This window comes from Trachurus trachurus (genome assembly GCF_905171665.1).
Source record: "Trachurus trachurus genome assembly, chromosome: 17".
In the NCBI taxonomy this organism is placed as follows: Eukaryota; Metazoa; Chordata; class Actinopteri; order Carangiformes; family Carangidae; genus Trachurus; species Trachurus trachurus.
In genome coordinates, this window is record NC_139900.1 from 29,295,501 (window position 1) to 29,316,582 (window position 21,082).

At 43.3% G+C, this 21,082-nt stretch overlaps 2 protein-coding genes across 3 annotated transcripts; both read right to left on the reverse strand.

Annotated features, from left to right (window-relative positions):
• Nucleotides 1-589: 589 nt before the first annotated feature.
• Nucleotides 590-5,388, reverse strand: LOC311000625 (uncharacterized protein; the record flags this gene model as incomplete). Its single annotated transcript, XM_083991365.1, has 5 exons — nt 4,957-5,388; nt 2,969-3,011; nt 2,763-2,844; nt 2,404-2,653; nt 590-1,951 (listed from the first exon to the last, which is right to left on the reverse strand). The coding sequence occupies exons 1-5, from the start codon at nt 5,245-5,247 to the stop codon at nt 590-592; spliced, it is 2,028 nt and encodes a 675-aa protein (XP_083847491.1). The 5' UTR covers nt 5,248-5,388.
• A 3,568-nt stretch (nt 5,389-8,956) lies between these two features.
• LOC311001132 (angiomotin-like 2a) lies at nt 8,957-16,437 on the reverse strand. 2 transcript variants are annotated; one of them, XM_083992119.1, is made up of 11 exons: nt 16,245-16,437; nt 14,842-15,649; nt 14,179-14,347; nt 12,696-12,840; nt 12,502-12,591; nt 11,521-11,816; nt 11,222-11,397; nt 11,028-11,081; nt 10,717-10,913; nt 10,491-10,622; nt 8,957-9,975 (listed from the first exon to the last, which is right to left on the reverse strand). In XM_083992119.1, the coding sequence occupies exons 2-11, from the start codon at nt 15,561-15,563 to the stop codon at nt 9,890-9,892; spliced, it is 2,067 nt and encodes a 688-aa protein (XP_083848245.1). In that variant the 5' UTR covers nt 15,564-15,649; nt 16,245-16,437; the 3' UTR covers nt 8,957-9,889. The 2 variants fall into 2 exon arrangements, with proteins under 2 accessions (XP_083848245.1, XP_083848244.1); XM_083992118.1 differs by having other exon boundaries at nt 11,028-11,129; nt 16,245-16,436.
• Nucleotides 16,438-21,082: the final 4,645 nt, after the last annotated feature.

The following is a 21,082-nucleotide window of genomic DNA, read 5'->3' on the forward strand; positions in this document are numbered from 1 at the left end:
TTCATTGTAATGTCATAAATCTCAGAGACACATTCCTCTGGACAACTAAGAAATGTACTACGCATTACTCTGGCAGCTGCTCGGCTTTGTGGTCCTTTATAACTGTCTGTAAACTGAAAAGCAGCTGAAACATTTTACAGCCCTGCTGCCATAAACATGTTAAAACACACAGACAACTCTTTCTGAGGATAAATGGCTCACACATACATCACCCCAAAAGACAAACTGTTCGACGTACAGACAAGGTACATTTACCTGTTATCTCAGCATATACTGTATATGACCAGCTTTCAGTCAGATTATACATCAACCAACCAGTTTTACGAAGGACGCATACAGTAGACAGGCACACAGTCACTTCACATCTGGCGTTTACTTTTATCCAGTCTGATGAGCCCGTGGTGGTGGAGACAACAGTGAACAACATTCATATGCATGTACTTCTCTAAACATTAAGAATAAAATCTACTTCAGCCTTAGTGAATATGTTGTATCTTAGAAGTCTAGTTGTATATAAACGCACACATCATATTGCTTATTCCTTTTCACATGAGTTGAAACCCACTTTATTCTTAGACTTCTTGAACCTTCACACCTCTAGATTTCTTCTTGGTCTCCCCCTGCGCTTGCCTGAGCTCGTCCCACTGCTCTGGCTTCTGGGTCTCTTTCTCTTTTGGTCTTTTGGGTCAAAATCAGAGTCATTGTCAGAATGTTTCTGTTGTCCACGTGATTTTGATGTGCTCTTCAACGCATCGTTGCTTTCTTCCCCTTCTTCCCCTTCCTCCACCTCCTCCTCTCCCTCCTCTCCCTCCTCTTCCTCCTCTTCCTCCTCTGTTGAATCAGCCGGCTCGTCTTCTCTTTCTGCGCCCCTGCGTTGCTTTCTTTTTGACTTCCGTGCGCCCCGTTTAGTCTTAGTGTTTGAATCTGAACCTTCTAGTTGAGGATCCAAGTTCCCTGATGGATCGCTCTTAGGCCTACCTTTGGGTCTGCCTGTGCTTCTCTTCTTCGTCTTTTTAGGTACACCTTGTTGCTCCTCCTGCGCCTCATTTTCTGCATCCTGTTCCTCCTCCCTGTTGTCAACCTCTGAGTCTGTGCTTCTCATCTTCTCTCTCTTCACCTCACCCCCGGATGGGTGGTAACGCTGCACGTGACTCTTCAAGCTCACATTGTGATTGAAGCACTTGTCACAATGTTGACACTTAAAAGGCCTCTCCCCCGTGTGCAGACGCATGTGAGATTTGAGGTGACTCGGCTGGTTGAAGCCTCGATCGCACACATGACACTTGTACGGTTTCTCACCCGTGTGCACAGCCATATGTCTCTGAAGGGAAAGTTCCCAGACAAATTCTTTCCCACAGATGTCACATTTTAACTGTTTGGGGCCTCTGTGCTCCTCCAGGTGGATTCTACGTTCCTTATTTGAGGCAAATGTCTCTGAGCAGTCTGGACATTTATAGGGTTTTCCTTCAGTTATGTGGATCTGCTCATGATTGATTTTGTCCACCTTTGTTTTGAATGTAGTCAGGCAGAATTTGCATGAATACTCATAGTTTTCATCGTGGACCCTGGCATGGGAATTTACAGCAGCCTCACTAACACACCTCTTGCCACAAATGTTGCAGGAATAGGGTTTAACTTTGTGCTCACATGTGTGAGGCCACCGTTTACTGTAAAACTTACCACAGTCTGTGCAGAGCACATTGTTTTTGCGGGTGTATCCACAGCAACTGTCATTTTGCTCATCTTCTCCTTCTCCTTCTCCTTCTTCATCTTCATCTTCATCGTCATCGTAGTCCTCAGTTCCTTCATCATGCTGTACCCGTAGCAGTCTAGTTGGAAACAAAACCGTTCTTGGTTTCCAGTCCTCATCTGAGTCCACCTTTCCCTGACCCTGACCCTGATCACTGGATTCCTCCGATTCATTCATGGGCTCACTCTCCTCAGACGCTTCCTGTGAAACATACAGTGGGAAGAATTAGTAGGAATAAAATGTTACCTTATTTTCATCATCATTATTATTTGATAACATCAAACACAGACTTTAAATCAAAATCAAAATCAGAATTACTTTAAGAATTTCCCTGGGGATCAATAAAGATTAAGATTAAGATTAAGATGCTTTATTGTATGACATACAATGACAATAAAGCATCTTAATCTTAATCTTTATTGGTCCCCAGAGGGAAATTCTTAAAAGAGTGATGCAACACAAAAAATAATGGAAGCCAGCAAAAAAGAAAGTACACGGCAGAAAAACAGTAGAAGAAATCAGGAGCATTTGTAACAGGCTGCACACGAGTTGATGCATGTGCACTTACTGAGTGTTTATGTGTTTATTTTCTTTTGAAGCTTACTTGGGTAAAAATGTAAATCAACCTGAAAAGCAGCAAACTCATGTCTTACCTCTACAGTTACTTCTGTGCCTTCTGTTGGGACTTGCACTTCAGCTGCTGGGACAGTGGCATTGACCAGGCTTTTCCACTGGTTTCTGTACTCACACTGCTGGCACTGTTGGTTCAAGACAATAAGCATGCCATGGATAACCTTCTCCACCTTTACTTTGGATCCACACAAAGGACACTTGGTTTTCAACAGCTGGATCAGGAGTTTTTCATTGACAACATACTTCCCCTTCATCTGAACAAGTGTAATTCTGTAAGGGAAGAAAACAAAACATATTGTATTACCACAAACCTGGTATCAAAAGGTTATTAAATATAGAAGAAAGCAAAAATGTAAAACTCAAATGGAAGAAAACATACTTTTCTGTTAAATTATTATTGAAATTTTTTGGTTGGATCTGAACAGAAGCATCTGGAGTACTGGTCGGGGCCTCCGTGGCATCTACAAATAAAATACAAAGAACACATGAGAACATACTTCACTGTAATTCATTTGTGATGACACATCACATTCTAACACACTGATGTAAGTCCTGATTCTTCAGAAAATTAATTTGAGTGATCACCTGTTTTAAACTGAGAAGCAACCTCTTGGGTTTCCAGAGACACCTAAACAAAGCAACAAAAAGGACAAGGTCATACCTGAACAACAGTAACATAGTTACAGAACACCATATATTTACAGTATGTGGAAAAATGTGAGTCTTATACAATAAGTACAATATTACAGGAGCATGGTATGATAGTCTTAGGGTGACTTAGGTAGTTAACTGCCTAAGACTGCAGACACCTGAGAAGCAATGAATGATACATGATATGGATTAACAGTAGTTAATCCACTTTGCATAGACCCGACCCTGCTGCCCTTTTGACCACTTGATCTGTAAATATGGTAATAAAATGCTTGTTGGTGTGATTCAGGACTTTCCATTATACTCAACCAACCAAGAGGGTCTGGCTGCAGACCTCCACTGTCAGGGCGCTTCCTTGCAGACCTCCACTGTGAGGCCACCTGCACTGTGGGGACGGAAGTTGATTCTTTTCAAAATAAAAGCGAATAAAAGGTTCCTCCTGGTATACTCGCTTTTAAATTATATTTACCTACATTATATAAAATAAAGCCCCCAAAAATTATATATATATAAAAAGTATATATCAATTGTTCTGTGCCCTGCCCTGAACGGGTTTCGAACCCGGCCCGCCCGCCAAAAGCTCAACGGGCACTCTGCACATTGGTTACCACGTCTTTTAAAGGGATAGTTCAACATTTTGGCAAATTGGCCCATTGCCATAATCGCTATAGTCATAGCAGTAGGTTCATTACCTTTAATTGTAGGTGTAAGCTATTTTCAGTACGGCGGAGCGCAGCAGCTGGCTGCTCAGAGCTACGCTATGGAGGCTAATGGAATTTCTTGGTTTCCCTCATTAAACTCATCAAATTCAACATCCCAAAACTCCACAGCGCTTTTGTAGACAAGTTGTGACCTGCACAACCACCACGCTATGAGATAATGACGGAACGATACGAAACGGAGCCGTTTTCGAGGTAAATACAGGGTAAATACGGAGACTGCTTGCTGAAAAACTGTCCCTGAACGCAACGCGCATCAGCGGTTTTGTATGAATTTACCTCGAAAACGGCTCCGTTTCGTATCGTTCCGTCATTATCTCATAGCGTGGTGATTGTGCAGCTCACAACTTGTCTACAAAAGCGCTGTGGAGTTTTGGGATTTTGTATTTGATGAGTTTGATGAGGGAAACCAAGAAATTCCCTTAGCCTCCATAGCGTAGCTCTGAGCAGCCTGCTGCTGCGCTCCGCTGTACTAAAAATAGCTTACACCTACAATTAAAGGTAACGAACCTACTGCTATGACTATAGCAATTATGGCAATGGGCCAATTTGCCAAAATGTTGAACTATCCCTTTAAGGGTGAGTGAGTTTAACTCACACACACACACACACACCGTATAGCCAATTTAGTTTTAATTTTATTCATATATTAAGCCCAGCGTTTGTCCATTATTGACCACTTTTTCTTATTCTTCATGTTTAAATAAATAAAAAAACTTCACAAATACATGGTTCCGGTTTATTCGCTTTTATTTTGAAAAGCTTCGAATAACCTTCTGTCCCCACCTTCTTTTTACAGTCTATTGTCCCCACAGTGCAGGTGGCCTCACAGAGCGATAGATATAACATCATACATTCGCACATGTTATATCCAGAGCGATAGATATCTGGTTATATCTATCGCTCTGGCCTCACAGTGGAGGTCCGCAAGGAAGCGCCCTGACAGTGGAGCCAGACCCCTCTCCAACCAACAGCAACACTAGTTGTAACTAATGTATCTGATCATCGTTTATATAAAAATATACAGGATAGAAACACTATAATACCGCAGCACATTTCTCTGATTTATCTTATGAAGGAAAATAAGTGAATTTAAATGAATTTCACTCCCTGTGTAAACAACCTTGCCTGTACAATATGTGTCATGTGTACTATGTTATGATTTGCTGTGTAAGGAGTTGGACACCACCACAGCAGACTCACCTCACATGGCGGATCCTCCTCGGTCTTCACCTCCGGCTCCTCTTTCTTCACCACGAACGGGACAGCGTCGGCCTTTAGCCAAACCGGGCCATTAGGAGCCGCACGCACAAAACAGTCCGATTTGAAATGCTCGCTGCAAATGGTGATATCAGTCCAGCACGACTCTTTCAGTCGCTGTCCATTAACTTCGAAGAGAAACTGGACCCACTCCAGTCTCCTCTCTGGATCCTCTGGTAACTTGAATCGTTGCGCATTGCGACGCGCGGAATCACAGCCGACCACGGAGCACATCGCGGGTTCAGACTTACAGATGTTTACGAAGTCCGATATGGGAGGCAAGGACAGATGTTTTCCAACATCAGCCACAGCAGTAAGAAAATGCCATGCCCGTTATTATGGGAACTGAATAACAGGATCGAAAATGGCGCCTATTCAGTTGTATCAGAGTTGGTCGCCTGGCCAAAAAAGTTTATGACTTCCGGTGTTACTTCCGCGTTGTGCGACCCACTGAATATGCGCAGTAGTAGTAAAATTGTTGTGATTTTTCCCTTTGGAAATTTTGCTCTTCTTCCCTATTTTGCATAGGATGATAAATGTGATAGTAGCCTAGCCTATTGCCAGATTGGTTTTACATTTGTACGTTTTAATTAAAAGCGTGAGCGGACTGTCAACATAAAAGATTAAAAATAAATAGATAAATAGGCTAAATAATAAAATAAAATAAAACACTTAAGGACACTCACCAACAGACTTATTGTTATGAATTCTGTTTTCTGACCACAAAATAAACCATTTTAATCCTATGTGATGGCCAAGATAGAGAGATCTGCGCAAGTCTGGTAGATTTCCAGCAGGTGTCGCCATTGAACTTCAAAAGTTCTGTGTCATCACGTTCAAATAGGCTAGTTCAGTCAGGACTGTGAGTGTTATCAACCAGTAGTTAGGCTAATAGAACAGGGATTTTAAGATTATCCCCTCTATTTTCATAGTTGTTTGGAAATCAGACACAACTGGTGTTTTTGTGCTTTAACCTCTTACATAACCTTGTGTTCTGTGCAGGTATAGTATAGGCTATATACCTATACATTAAGTTATTAAAATGGCACATGAAATAAATATAATGACATTAGGAATATTTATTTCACCAGGAGTGAAATATGGGTTTATTATTGTGTAGCAGGTGGTGACATATTATTACAAGTCTTTGTCAACACATTTACTTAATCCTCTTTTCTTTTTTTTAAAGTATTTTTTTGGGCTCTTATTGCCTTTAATTGATAGTGCAGTAGAGAGAGAGACAGGAAATGGGGAGGCAGAGAGTGGGGGAATGACACGCAGGAAAGGGCTGTCCGACGCGGGACTCGAACCGGGGCCGCCTGCACCGAGGACTGAACCTCAACATGGGGCGGCAACTCTACTCGGTGAGCTAAACGCCGCCCCACTTAATCCTCTTTTATGACAATAGAAAGAAATGATAGGATTTTTTTGGATCCACTTTACGTTGAGTGTTTTATTTGACAAGTTATTCCATATATGCATTAACCAGTGCTGCAGAATCTGGCCTGACGGGGCCTGTCAATCAGTCTCTCATCACACTACCACAACAATAATTTGTGTCAGTGTGTTTGTCTGTGTATGTATACATGCTTGTGATTTGTTTTTGATTATGTTTTGCCACGTAAATAGAATAAGGCCACATCACTTATCAATTACCATACCAATGTGGAGTCAGGACAGCGCCAGAAAACGCCCCTTTTACACTCTTGCTTTGATATCATCACTCACCATTAGTCTATTTGCTGAATGTGCTGAAGCTTCAATGTCTGAAACGTATTAGGAATGTACCGTTAAACTGTAAACACCAGAATGGGGCCAAAAATCCCCAGCAGTGCACACAAACACACACAGTGTGAGAACTGCGTGTTTACTCAACAACAGGCTCATTCCTTTCATGGTGACTGCAGTTCAGCATGAAGTTCCCATGTGACTGAGCCAGAGACAGGAGGGAAAACTGATCCAGAAAGTGTAGAAAATGTCGTTTTCTTGCATGTTTGAGCACAAATTTGACATCTGACTCCTGTTTACATTCTCTCCTCCTCCATCATGTAAATTCTGAGAAAAAGACAGAGAGAAAGAAAAGGGAGCGAATGAGAGAGTGAGAGAGAGAGAGCGATTCAGTCGAAACATGTCAGCTGCCTTTCACATTCACACAGGAATGTTGGCAAGTCTTCACAATGTTGTCAGTCAGTACACGAGATAAGAGCTTTAAGTTCATGAATAAGATTGATGGCATCGCATGCCACCGGATCCTGCTCTGTGTTTTCCCATACAAGCCTCTCTGTCAAAAGCATCCGCGCTATCTCACCAACTCATATCCTCTCTGCCCAAGTCCAGGCATGTCAAGGTGTTTTAACGCAGTCCCCATCCAAAATCAGACTTTGCCTGCTCGGTCGTGGCGGAGAATGATGAGCAAGTTTTTCAAACCTGGAACAGAAAACTGACCTTTTATAGTTTGTTGACAGTATGAATTAATGGATGGCTTTGAAAATGTATGTTTTGGCCCCACAGATACTCATTCAGAAAATCATCATGTGAAAAATTGTTGTTCTTCTACATATCTACATAACAAAGTCCTTGAACACAAACAAGTCTTGATGACAGTCCTGTTCACTGTGGGTCATTTATTTTAATCTGAAGATATCAAACCAAATTATATATTTAACGTGGTTTCTGTGCCAACCCCCCACCCCCACCCCACCCCAGCTAATGGGTGTCAAAACATCTCTCCATCTGTATTTCACACACGTGCTCTAGTGGTAGGATGACTGGTGAACCATGTGAGTGGCCACTGATGACACCATAAACATTCATTGTTCTTGTCATTGTCATTAACCTCATTGTTCCACTGCATTGTGAGATCTCATTGTCAGTGCTGCACGCCCGCCCCAAAACTGGTACAAGTCGATATTTGTGACCGTGTGTGTGTGTGTGTTCATGCACGAGAGAGAGGTAGCCCTATCCTGAAACAGATACCGCACAACCGAGCTCTCCACTCTCTCATCTTCATATCCAATGGCGCGTTCTGAACTGGTACATAAACACCTCTTGAGTGTGAGTTAAATTGATGGGCAGTGAAAGCAGCCCTGTTGACAAAGGTGTGGCGGAATGCAAGAATTTCAAATGGCATTAGCGGCTAATCTGGGAGAAACCTGCCTTTGTCATATATAAGGTTACGTGTCCCTATGAGAATGTGATCTATGTCAAGTATGCTCTTCATGGCAAGAGGAGAACAAGAGAGCAGGCCACCCGAGAAAGTTGAACCCAAAAGAATGCAGCTCTGGTATTCATTAATGAAGAGCGCTCTGCTCTGTGGTGGAGTGCGAGGACAGGAATGAGGAGACTGAGCGACAACAGAAGTGGGAGAGAAGCTTTTCTGACACTAACAATTTGTGTTTTGGGTGATATTTTCATATTAACAATGATAAATCAACAGATATGTGAAGGATACAATCCTCAAAGAGCCAGTTAATGTATATTAGAATATTTTATTGCTTTATGAAATGTTGCATGAATTCAACTGTAAAAACCTTCATACTGTTTGAAGTTCACAGAAATGTCTGTTTAGAGTCAACACACAGCTTTGACATGACCGTGATTGTCGGCACATAACTTACAAACATACAAACATATACTCTTTGGCGACCTGCTCAAAGCACTATCTAAAATAACAATACAAACATCTGTATAAAATATATAATAACAATAATAATTATTATAATAATTATAATAATAATAATTAACCTGTTTGTTAGTTCAAAGCTCACAGTAAACAAAACAGAACAAAAAAAACAACAACACGGTGTAGTTTTCAACATTTATCCCACAATGGTGACCGAACCAGCAGAATCACCACATCGGGAAACACACACACACACACACACACACACACACACACACACACACACACACACACACACACACACACACACACACACACACACACACACACACACACACACACACACACACTCACACATACTGTAATCACACATGCAAACGTACTCTGAGAAGGAAAAAGTCATTAAAATTAGGAGAAAAAAAAAAGATGATGAAATCAACACCATGATGCAACCCTCCCAGAGTTACAAACAACACCAGGTCTGTGTCAGTTTGGCAAAAACAAACCAAATTTGTCTTTATTTGATTTTTTTTTTTAATATTATGCACCAGGCTGTTCACACACCTCTAAGCTTTTGTAGGACCAGCTACTCAGGCTTAATGAACATGGACAGCGAAAGCATTTAAATCAGCAGTGTTTCATGTTATCAGCTTAAGTTATTGAGCAAAGGGAAGTCTTCCAAACAGATAACATCCATGTTGTGGGAATGAGGTTATTCAAATTTACGATTTTTTGAGAGGAGGGGAATGCAGGTCACATAGATAACCTTTAATTGAATATTTATCTAGAAGGACATGAGGCTTAAGTTAATACTTGGGGAATGTGGAAACCACATAAGATAAATATGTAGCTTCTTAATTCACTGGATTGGGAAAAGAGATAAAGGGGGTGGGGGTAAATGACAGGGGGAGCAGCAATTATATATATATTTATATAAATATTTTGGCATACACTCTCTGAGAACATGTTGCCCTATTACAATCCACAATACTGTCCAAGTACCTCAGAAGATGCATCTTTTCTCACCCAGCCCGGCCGGCTGCCTGCAGCTGCCCAGCTTGGTGAGAGTAAGTGAGTCAGAGCACAGCTCTGTCTCTTAAATGTGAAAACAGTCCTTTTTTTCCCGTGCTTTGGCCTCTTTCCACAACATTCTTGCATCCAATGTTTTCTTCCATTCGCTATTCAAATACTTGCACTCTTCACAGATTCTCAGAATTGCTTTTTTTTCTCATTTAAAATCCACTTCTCAGTCCTTTAAATGAAGATTTCCACAGCCTCTGACTCCAACTCTTCCAGGCCTCTGAAAGGGTTTAATAGCAGCTTCTTAGGAGCTGCCTTGTCTGGGGGGGGGAAAGAGAGAGACAATACATAATTATATGAATGTTTTAGGGCTAAAACGGTGGAAAAATATCACACAGCTCAGTTATATGAGAGTAAAAGGTTAACAGAGATTTTCCACAGTCAAACAGACCCCTCTGGTAAATGTGCTCAGTCAACAGATCCACATTATTTCCTAACCATGCACATTCCACAAGGCCCACATTATGAACCATGACCTGGACAGATGGCATCTGATTGGCTGGCTAAGTAGCAGCATGGTTAATCAATGTGGACATCCATAAAGTCCGGGTCCAAACCTCTTCTCATGTGGACAGAAAAGTCTACTTTACATGCAGTGTGAGAGTGCGAATGTGTGTGTGAGTGTGTGTAGTATGAGGCTGTGCAAACGTGTTTATCCATGCTCCGCGCTGCATGTGTGCAAATCGTTTATCGTTCAAGTTTTATACTGAGAGCATTATTGGATTATTGGCCCTCGTAAACAGACACACTCATGCATATTTGATAGCTCACTCACCACTGTGGAGCTTAGTTGTGCTGGCAGCCTCTTTGGCTTTGGTTCCCTCCACCTGCCGCTCCAGCGTCCCAGGTTCAGACTGAGTGGAGAACTGACGGTTGGGCAAAGTCTGATCATCTGAAAGACTTTTACCTACGGGACAACATCACAGGGAAAACCGTCAGCTTCAACTCAGAAAATCTGGATCAGAGCTTCACGCCTGTGTCCGGGAGCAGTCTTCCCTCACCTCTGCTCTTTGTGTTGCTCTTGACGGAGCTGATGGAGGGAGTGGAGGAGGCGGCTCGGAGCGGCGCCCCCGCTGCGTTCAGGAGGTTCGTCCGGGGACTTTGCTCGTCCCTCCGCCCCTGGTCCTGGTGCAGCCGCTGGTTGAGGATCTTGATCACAGCGTCTTTTTCTAAGATCTGAGCGTAAAGAGCACGGATCCTGATACGAAACAGAAACAGAAGAACACAAATCAGAGCAGAGCAGATAACACGATGGTGCCGCAAGAAATCTGTGATGATTTGTAGAACGTAGAGATTAATCGTAGGTACGAACCTGTTCTCCATCTCTTGATTCCTGTGGTCAGCAACTGGCAGCTCCTCGTTGAAACTGTTGTTAGAGGAGTGGCAGGGCGAGTGGTTAATAATGGTGGTGTCTCTGGAAAAGTTAAGATATTGGATTTGAGCTTAAATTCTTTTTAAACATGTGTCCGTGCAATGTCCCAGCAAATAAGCAATCACGTTCTTTACCTCTGAGCAGCAGCAGTGGCAGCCACCTCCATGGCAAACTGCCTCATGGTGCTCTCCTCCAGATACTTCTGTTCCCAGCGCACCATGTCGGCCTCAAGGGCCAGGATTCGCTCCTCCCGCTCATGCAGGCGCTCTTGGAGGGAGCTCATGGTCACTCCTGGCGGCTGGGATTGCCTCTGAGGTGGAAAGTGAAGGTGAAACAGGCAAAGGTTAGGTGAAATATAATAATATTGAGCGCAGAAGCCCTAAACTCATGTACAACAGTTCATATCATATGACGTTTTCTGACTGAAATGTACCTGCTGCGCCCTCAGACTCCTCAGCTCCTGCTCCAGTCGTGTCCGCAGTTTCATCTCCAGGCTTTCCCTCTTCTCGCAGGTGGACTGTAGCTGAGCCAGCGCACTCTGAAGCCTCTCCACCTTCTCCACATAAGCCCTCTTCCTCCTCAACTCCTCCTCGAGCTGGCGACCGCGTCCTCGAGCTGCCTCCAGGGCCTCCTCGAGTCGCTTCGCCCTGAGGCTCTGCTCTTCCGCCGTGGCTCGCAACCGCTCCAGTTCTCGTTCTACGCGCTCCCGTTCAAAGTTCTGCTCCTCATCTGCAGCGAAGAAAAAAAGTAGAAGAGGCCGGGTTAAGTGCATGTTTCATGTAGACGTGATTTTAATGGTAGTTTGGTTTAAGAAAAAGAAACACAAGTGCTATGAGATGCTGCGGTCCTTTCTAAATATATCTATGAATCCACAATTTCTCCCTCCTGAGCCCTAACCCCAGTAATAAGCACCAGAGTTGCTACATGGTGGCCAGTGTTCTTCATTTAGTGAAGCACTCCTGGAATGCTGAGAGGAGGAAGGAGGAGGAAGGGGGAGAAAGCCGCCCTATCCCTTTGACCCACATAGCACAGAGCATTCCTCATCAAGGCCATACAAACACCACCACTCTGCTTGAGACCAGTTCCTTAAACAGACAACATAAATCACAATAACAACAGGTGGGGGCGGAAGGGGCCGGGGGCTCGTTTCTACCACTTTCAATACTGCTCTGTGATTTAGAGCCAGTTCATTTCCCCTTTCCAAAGAGGTGCGTGGATTGAATTCCCCATTATTAAGCCTTCTTACCAAATAAGCTGAGGTTATGCAAGTGAAATTCCTGCGTGCAGGACATCCTAAGCTACAAAAAGGGCCTCATGCTATGCTGCAATCCAGTCCAATCAAGCATGTTGATTACAAAGGAAGATATAAGAGAGCTGTGAAGGGGAATCCAGACATACCAAGAGACATACTTACTTTGTTCAAGGAGTTTCGCCATGATGTGCTGGTTATGATCAGCTGCTTCCACTTCTTTTGCAACATGCGTCCTGGCATTTTCCAAGTTTTCTGTAATGCAACACAGTTTTGAAATTACATTTGATTGTACACCATATGCATGTTAGAGCTGGTATTGCTGTGTGGTACTATGATGTTCTTAGTCGTGGCAGTACCTCTAAGGTCTCTGTTGAAATCCTGCAGCCTCCTGATCTCAGCCACCAGCCTCCTCCTCAGAGTCTGCTCCAGGTTTTCTCTCTTACTGCTGCCCTGCATCAGTGTCTCATAGGCCTCCGAAATACGCTGGATCTCCTGCTCCAACTGAAAGGAGGGGAAGAGCGAGAAAGAGGGAGAGAGGAAAGATGGAGGGGGGGAAGAGAGTAGCACAGAAAGAGAGAGGTTTTTGGTTAACCTACTTCACATGCCAGGGAGGAGCTGGAATGTTGATTCATGTTGTTACAGTACATACATGTACATATGGGTACCATTGCGAATGTGTGTATACAGTACACTCAGTGTGTGTGTGTGTGTGTGTGTGTGTGTGTGAGAGTGTGTGTGGTATATGAGAAGGAATTCAAGCCTGCACCACTCCCTGTGAGACTGATTTATATCTGCATTCCTGAGGGCTGATACCTCTAGTTCCAGGTGTGTGAGCGCACAACAGCGTGCACGTACACCGCACACCTCAAGGTTAAAATGCACACAAAGAATCTCTCTCTTTCTCTCTCTCTCTCTCTCACACACACACACACACACACACACACACACAGAGGTCTGGGAAGGATGCCAGCGGAGGGAAGGTGTGCATGCCTGTGCCTGGGTTGTGGAAACGGCAAAGAGACACCCACCATTACAGCAGTCACACAGGCATGTTTACTCAGGGCTGCGGCCTGACGGAGAAAACTTTCCAACCCCAGCAATTATCATTCTTTAAGGCTGAGACAAGGCAAAGGCCATGTGACATAACGCCAGCAGAGATCGGAGTGAATTTTTACAAAGACTGGCAGAGGTGTAAGATGTGTCTGAAGCTGTTTCCACCATGTTGAACAAGAAAATATTTGATTTTAGGGCCTGTTTGGTTTAGAAAAAAAAGGAAAAGACTTAGTGTGTTGTTAGGTGAAAAAACAAAAGGGACCTTTCACTTTTTCCACAGCAGCCCACCACCTGCCGCGCACCCCCCACCCCGCCCCCCATCAGCTGTGCGTGGGTCACAACCTGATCGACTGCTGTCTGACAAGCCCTAGATTACCCTGAAAATCTATGGCCTCCCTGGAACTAAAGGGCACACGCACACACACGCTCTCTCTGGCCTCCGCCAGGTCAGCTACACAATGAAAGGAGTGTGTAAACACAGTAGCAGGCTGTGACCTCTGTTTGTGCCTCTGTGGTATGAAGGTGGCAGCTGCTGATCTCATCTGTCCAGTCCAGATGAGGGAGTGTGCCTGGAGTTGGATGTCAGGGAGACAACTGTCGACTGGGGTTGTGTTTCATAAGACAGGTGGCTGACATGGAGGATGTTGTCTGGCCATTCAGCAAGTAAATAGGTTTAGAGTATTCCCATCTGAATTTAGATTTCGAGTTGCTATCAGTAACTTGTGTTCCTATATTTGAAGAGTGTCTTTTCCTGATTTATGAAGGGAGTGTTGTGCAGATATTTACCTTCTGAATACGGCCTGTCTTCTCCCTGTGTGCCTCCAGCTCTTGCCTCAGCCTCTCATTCTCCATCAACAGCAGCTCCACCTGGTTGGGCTCCTCCAAGCCAGCAGGTGGCAGGCCGGTGAAAGCGTTGTAGCAGGGAAGTTCAGCTGGCTGAGCCGACTGGACATACCTACATGAGAGAAGATCATCATGTAGTTAAATAAACGCTAAATACGAGCTGAATAAAAACATGTGGCGCAGCAAGATGAAGTAAGGCATCTGAGATATCGCTCTATTCCTGTCTATCACCATGCAGACGATCTGAGTCCAGCAGCTGCCAAGAATGTAAAAGTCTATATGAGGAACATGCTTCTGTAAAAGCATCCAAGGCAACACAAGCATGCAAAACTATCTTGTTGCAGTATGCCGAGCATTACAAACACCTACAGGGCTGAACTTGTTCTCCTGTAAGTATTTCAAGAAGGAATTGTGAATTGGTACTCGGGCTATGGTGTGACTCACACTGATAGGTATGTGTTTACGCATGTGAAACACAATGATGAGCTTGAGACTATTTTAAGGCGGGCTCTTGGACGAAAAAACACCACACCACAGCGTATGATGTAAGGTTAAAGTAGTTGGACACAATCACAGATATAGTCGTGTCTAAACTCCAGTTGGTACCTGTGCTGCTGGGCCTGAACCGGCTCCTGGACCTGGTGGGGGATAAATCCTTGGCCCTGAATGGGGGCCGAGTACTCTGGAGGAGGGCTGCGTTTGCCCAGGCTCGACCCTGTGTTCTGGAGGGCTTGTGGGGTGTAGTAAGGCAGCTCTGGGTAGCTGTGAGAGGTGCTCTTGATCGCCTCTGCTTTCGCGGCCGCATCGTTCCTCTCCAGAGATATCTGCATGCGATGCTCACTGAGTGACCGCACATGACTGCACTTCAGCTCCATCAAGTCTGCCTCCTCGTGGAAGGCCCCCTCATGCAGGAGCTTCTCCTCGTGAAGCTGCCTGATGGGGCCCGTGGAGGCCCAGTGAGAGGCCAGGTATTGAGAGTGAGCCTTGGCCTGCTCATAGGTTGGCAGCTCTTCCCCGTGCAGCTGGTAGAGCTGGTAGCCACTTTCTGAGTGGTGGTAGTCTCCTTGGTGCTCCTGTCCCTGAGGCTCCTGTCTTGCAGAAAGCTGAGGGAACTGAGGGTCCTCCTGGGTAAGACTCTCCAAAGAGGATCGCGGGCTCCTGCCCATGTCGCCTCCACTGCTGGGTCCGCTGTTGCTTCCACTGCTCCCGCGCAGGGCCTGCTGCTGGATGGCTAATAAGGTTCGGGTGTCTGTGGGGTTTCCATAGCGGAGCTGCTCCTGGATGAGCCGGTGCAGGACCGTGCCAGACGGCTCTTCAGTGGACGACATACTGCTTAGCGTGCGTTGCTGTTCTCTCTGAAGACCAGTTGAGCTCTTTCTCAGTGTAAAAGTATTTCAATAAATCAGCTGTGGACCTGAGACAAAACATGAGGAGAGGATAAAGTAGGATCAGTCTGAGGTGGTCAGGACAGATGTGTACAACATGAGACAACTGATAAATAAATGAAATACATTAAACACATTAACATAAGTCACATACAGAGGAGAGGCTGTTTGAAGCATGTAGGCCCTGGCATCATTAGTAACACTGGCAACACAGACTAACATGTAAACGCATTCTCTTTTATGTAAAGTTAATTTCATAAAGCATATTTAATAAATGTTTAGTTTAAAAAATGATATGAAATAGAGAAGCACTAAAGTCTCCCTCACCAACAGCGACAACACAGTGATGTGGAGACATTTCCCACAGCAGGCAGAAAATACATGCGCCAAAAAAAATTCCAATCTCATGGGGGAGCAAAAGCGCACAAAACCGCATTGTAAAATAACTTCATCTTTGGTTTAACAACACAACTGTCGCCGTGAATAACTTTTTAATTTGCCCACAAGTCACTTAACTTTAGCACCACTGACTGGGACTGTATAGCTACTTTATTCGCGTTCGGTGCTCGGGGTTTTCTATTGTGCCAAAGGAAACGGGAGAAAGAAAAAAGACGCTCGTCTTACCAGCTCACGCTCTCATCATAACAAAACGTTGTTCTCGATCCTGAAGTTAAAAAAAAAAAAAATTAAAGTAAATCCACTATTTCCATGAGCTTTGTTTCTTCCTCCGAATTAAACGTGTCTCATCTTCCTCCCCCCGGACGGTGCGCCGCGCTCCTCTCTTGCTGTGAAATGATTGTGGAGAGAGCAGGCGGCGATAATAAGTAACCGAGGAGGGACTGAGGTCGGAATGCCAGGAATGTAAAACGCGAGGTCCCTCGGGGATCAAAAGCGTAAAAACCACACGGGGAGGGGAGGAGGAGGGAGGGAGAGAGGAAAGGAGGGAGGGAGGCTGCAATGGGTTTTATCATTACCAATGAGGAGCTGAGAGGTATAGGAAAGGGAGGGGGGCATTTGTTTTACATAGTATTGAGTGAACGTCTTTGCATTCATGTCCAGAGGAGATTTGTCTTCTGTTCTGGCAAAGGAAAAAAAAAATCTTACCCCTGTGAGACTTTCCAGAAGTTTTCAAATAGCAGTGCTGGTGCTCGCAATATTTGTGTCCCTATAATTAACTCATTTGAAGAAGTATTTAAAACATTTACTGTAGTGGATGGTGCAAAATGTAAAGATATTCAATGCCATAGACTTAATTTAAAACTATAGCACTAAAATAAATATATAATAAAAATATATTCCTCTTCAAAGTTAATCATTATATTACTGAATTATGATTACTGTCTTTTACATTGTCTTTTTTTTGTAAGATCTTCTGATAAAACTCATCAATAGGCAAACTGTGTTGTGGATAAGAATAAGAATAATGTCCCAGTTGAAGAGTACTGCAAATAATAAATATGTGCTTGAGTACAGTACTAAGCCTATAAGTAGATGTAGAGTTCCTTTGCACCACTGGACAGATACTAATGCACAAATATGTTAAAATGTACTTTATATATACTGTATATACCACTGAATTAATCTTTTGAAAGTTTGATATGATGTACTATGTGCTTTTCATGTGTGACAGAAAGAGGAAGAAGGAGCTCTGCAGCTCTGACCTTTGCACTCCTGAGATTTGGTGACTTGTAATTTGGTGGCACATACAAATCAACCCACCCAGCCACCCACCCCCGGGTTAGTATGGGTGAGTAAAAACTGTCTGTGCAAGTGTGTTGAAGCTGTGCATGCCTTAATCGTGTGTGTGTGCGTGTCTGTGTGTGCCTGTGGTGTGTGTGGCAGCTGTCCTCAGGAATCTGAGGTCAGTCCATGCCCCATTGCTACAAACACAGTGGCTCTTTGTACCCAACATCATGGTGCAGAGCACCGCCTGGAGAATGCCACACATGGGCGCTCGGTCCTGCTGATTTACAGGTTCACATCTCAAACACACAGGGCTTGTCCACCCGCTGAGACGACAGAATCACAAGATGGATGGATGGATGGAAAGCCAGCCAGTCAGAGGGCTAATTAACCCCCTTTCCAGTCACAAATTAGGTCACTTAATTAGCTTTGTACAATGCAGTTTCTCTCTGTATCCAGACGATAGATCAGACCACAACATGGTATCTGTTTTTGTTTCCCTGATAGATAATCACGCCTTGAGGGAGAGTTATAGAAAACCTTTATGACATACTTTATTTCTGTCCGAGCCAAAAGACAAGATAGAGCTATTTATTACCAGCTTGGACCTAACTGCTGCCATAATGAGGACTTTAGACAGAGACTCTGACTTTTACTGTGGGCCCTTTAAATAGCAGAGATTTTACTCATAACAGACTAATCATATCCCTAGGCAGTGGAGGGAAAGAAAGAAAGAAAGAAAGAAAGAAAGAAAGAAAGAAAGAAAGAAAGAAAGAAAGAAAGAAAGAAAGAAAGAAAGAGGTGCTATGCTTGTGTATGTTGCAAATTTTCCCTCCAAAACCCTAAAGTTGAAAAAAAAAGCATCCACCTCCAGCAAAAAAAAATTGGATAGTAGTAATGACAAGCCACAATGATTGATTGGTATACAGTAGCCTACAAATTGAAGCCATTGGCCTCAGGCTGATTATATCATTAGAGACAGAAATCTATAGGCCCAATGAGTGGGTATTGGTATGTGTCCACAACACACACCACACACACACACATTCTCATCATGTTTCAGATGCTGTGTACTCTTAAACTGGCTCTTTAAAAAAAAAAAAAAAAAAAAGCTCCTGCAGACACTGCGTCTCTGTGGGCGGCACTCACACGGAGGCGACTGGTCAGCAAAGTGGAACATGTTTGCATTTCCCCTTCAGATCCACACTGTGAAGCAGCACTGTCCCCACCTTTTAAAAAGTCTGCTCATGTCATTTAACACCATCTCACTACTTCCTCTAGTCCCTCTGTGTATGTGTGTCAGCATGTGTGAGTGTTGCGTGCATGTGTGTGTGTCTCTCAGTTGGTGGACAACGCCTCTGGCCATTTTGTCCTCCATTGTAACACACTTCCTGTGAACTTGCAGAGGAATGCAAGGCTGACCCTTTGAAAATTATGGACACTTTCAAAGAGTCATTACAGGAGATGAACATCTAAAATGGTGTGCCACAAAAATTCCTCACTGTCTGTCTGTAGGTCCTGAAAACACCAAATTTCATGAGTTTCCCCATGTTTGTGTAAAATAAAGTGGCACTGAAGAATATTTGAGGACGTCCTGCGAAATAAAATACAATTGTGTTGTTGCTATACACAGTAAAATCATATTTCTTTTGAGGTTTTGGTGGAAACATGGGCACAAATGAGGCAACAGTTAGAGTACTCAAACTACCAGTTACACAATTGGAAACAGTCTGACTCTAAATTTACTCATCTGCACTGTGTGTTAAAAACCAGTATAAAAATGTCTTTGTCGAAGGAAGGGAGGCAGGAAGACAACGTCTGTGTGCTTGTGTGTGTGTGTTGACAGAGGGGGAGTCCTTAAAGGCACAAACTGGCATTTTGTTGTTGGAACATCAGGTACCTTGATCAATTTGCATTATGCAACCCCATTGCGTGATTTATGTATTATTATCAAAATACTTCCAGCAAAATGTTTAAAAATAGTAGATTGTGAAACACTGGGCCCCTGGGCAAACACATGTAATAGGCTCCTCTCCTTAGAGCCCAAGATTAAAAAAAGACAAAAACAACACATTCTTTGCTTTTAGCTGTTTTGTTTCACTTTGTAGCGGTTTCATGATGTTTTTCAGTTTATCTGTGTCTCTGTGGTTTGTGATAGAGGCCCCGTGGGCCCTTGTGCAGTGCTATAGAAGCACTGGCTTGTATCTTAAAAGACACCAGTTTGGTAATTTTGCAGATAACAGAAGAAATACATTTAGAAAAGAACAGGAGTTACTGTTTTAAATAGGGATAAGACAAATGTCCTTTTTCTGCTTTTTCTACTTAAAAGTTGTTGAGGGTGGATACAGATCAACTGTAATGCGCTGTGTAAGGGAAAAGCTATAATCTTTTTAATCACTACATAGCGATTCTGAGTAACATCAACAAAATGACAAGCTCTCATTGAACACCTGTAGGATCAGTGACATCATGTTGGCCAGAGTTAATGCTACTGTATTACAATAACATCAATTACTGGTCTACTGACTTACACTAATACAGAAGCAGTAAGCCATAGCATTCAGTGTACAAAACATTCTCCAAAATATATCACACAAGCTGTTTTCTCCAAACATAGTATGGATTCAAATAAAGACTCCTTTATTTATTGCTGGTCCAACCAAAATCAAATGAGTAGGCTACATCAACTGAAATTGGAGATTTACTATTTCTAATATTTAAAAATCAAAATCCAGTTTGACTTTTTGTTAGGTTCGTCTGCATGTCATCCTGACAATAACAATATACAATGTAAAACACTGATTTGTATTTGAATTATTTGGCACAGCTTACTGGATGTGTTGTCCTTTATCTAAACTTTACCGCACTAAACATTTTCTTAGTCACCATTTTGATGACCCATTTTTGTGCACTAATATTGCCTAGCATATGATAAGACCGAAATTAAAGCGATAACTGGAAGGCAGCAACAGCCAGTGGTCTGGAAATGGTCTCCACCACAGGTTTGAAACATCACAGCATGTTTGCACTGTAAACCTGTAAAGTGTTACTGAAAGGCTGGTGAGTTTACTTTCTCTGATAGTTATTACCCATAAACCCATGCTGCAGCTGATATGACAAACAGTCAGGCAACAGACGCTCTCAGTTTCCATGTCCGGATAACGTACAGTTGGACAGCAGGTTGTTGTGCTCAGTGTGCAGATGTATTGTTGACGACATAGAAAATTCAGCAAATGTCTTTTGCGACTCTGCGGATGTATAGTTAACACATGTGAAACTCAATCAATTGCAAACCTGCTGCCTGCACAGGACCAGTTTTGAATGCTACTTAGACACTACATAGTGAAACAAATGTTGCAAGTCAGCATGAGAGAGGGCAAAAAGGACTGTAGTGCCGATCAACAATACTTAAATGATTGTCCACCCGAAGGCTAATGTGCCCAAAACATACATTTTAATCTTTGGACTTCTAAAGATCTTCTTAAATAAAACAATATCAATTGCTTTGGGTCCACAGTTCACTGTCAAATAACAATACAATAGGACAATTGTGAATATATCTCCAATTATTTGTATGTATCTATAGTACTACCACTTTTATACATATATTGACGAGAGATTGTACTCGTCTGTCCTTTTAAAGCATCATTTGTTAAACCACATCAAGATACAGAAATAAATCAATCCGCCGACAACCACTCAACAGACGAGTCTAATCTGGGTCGCTGATGTGATGTTGTTATGGCTCATACATCAGAGAACGTAAAGTGGGCTGAAGG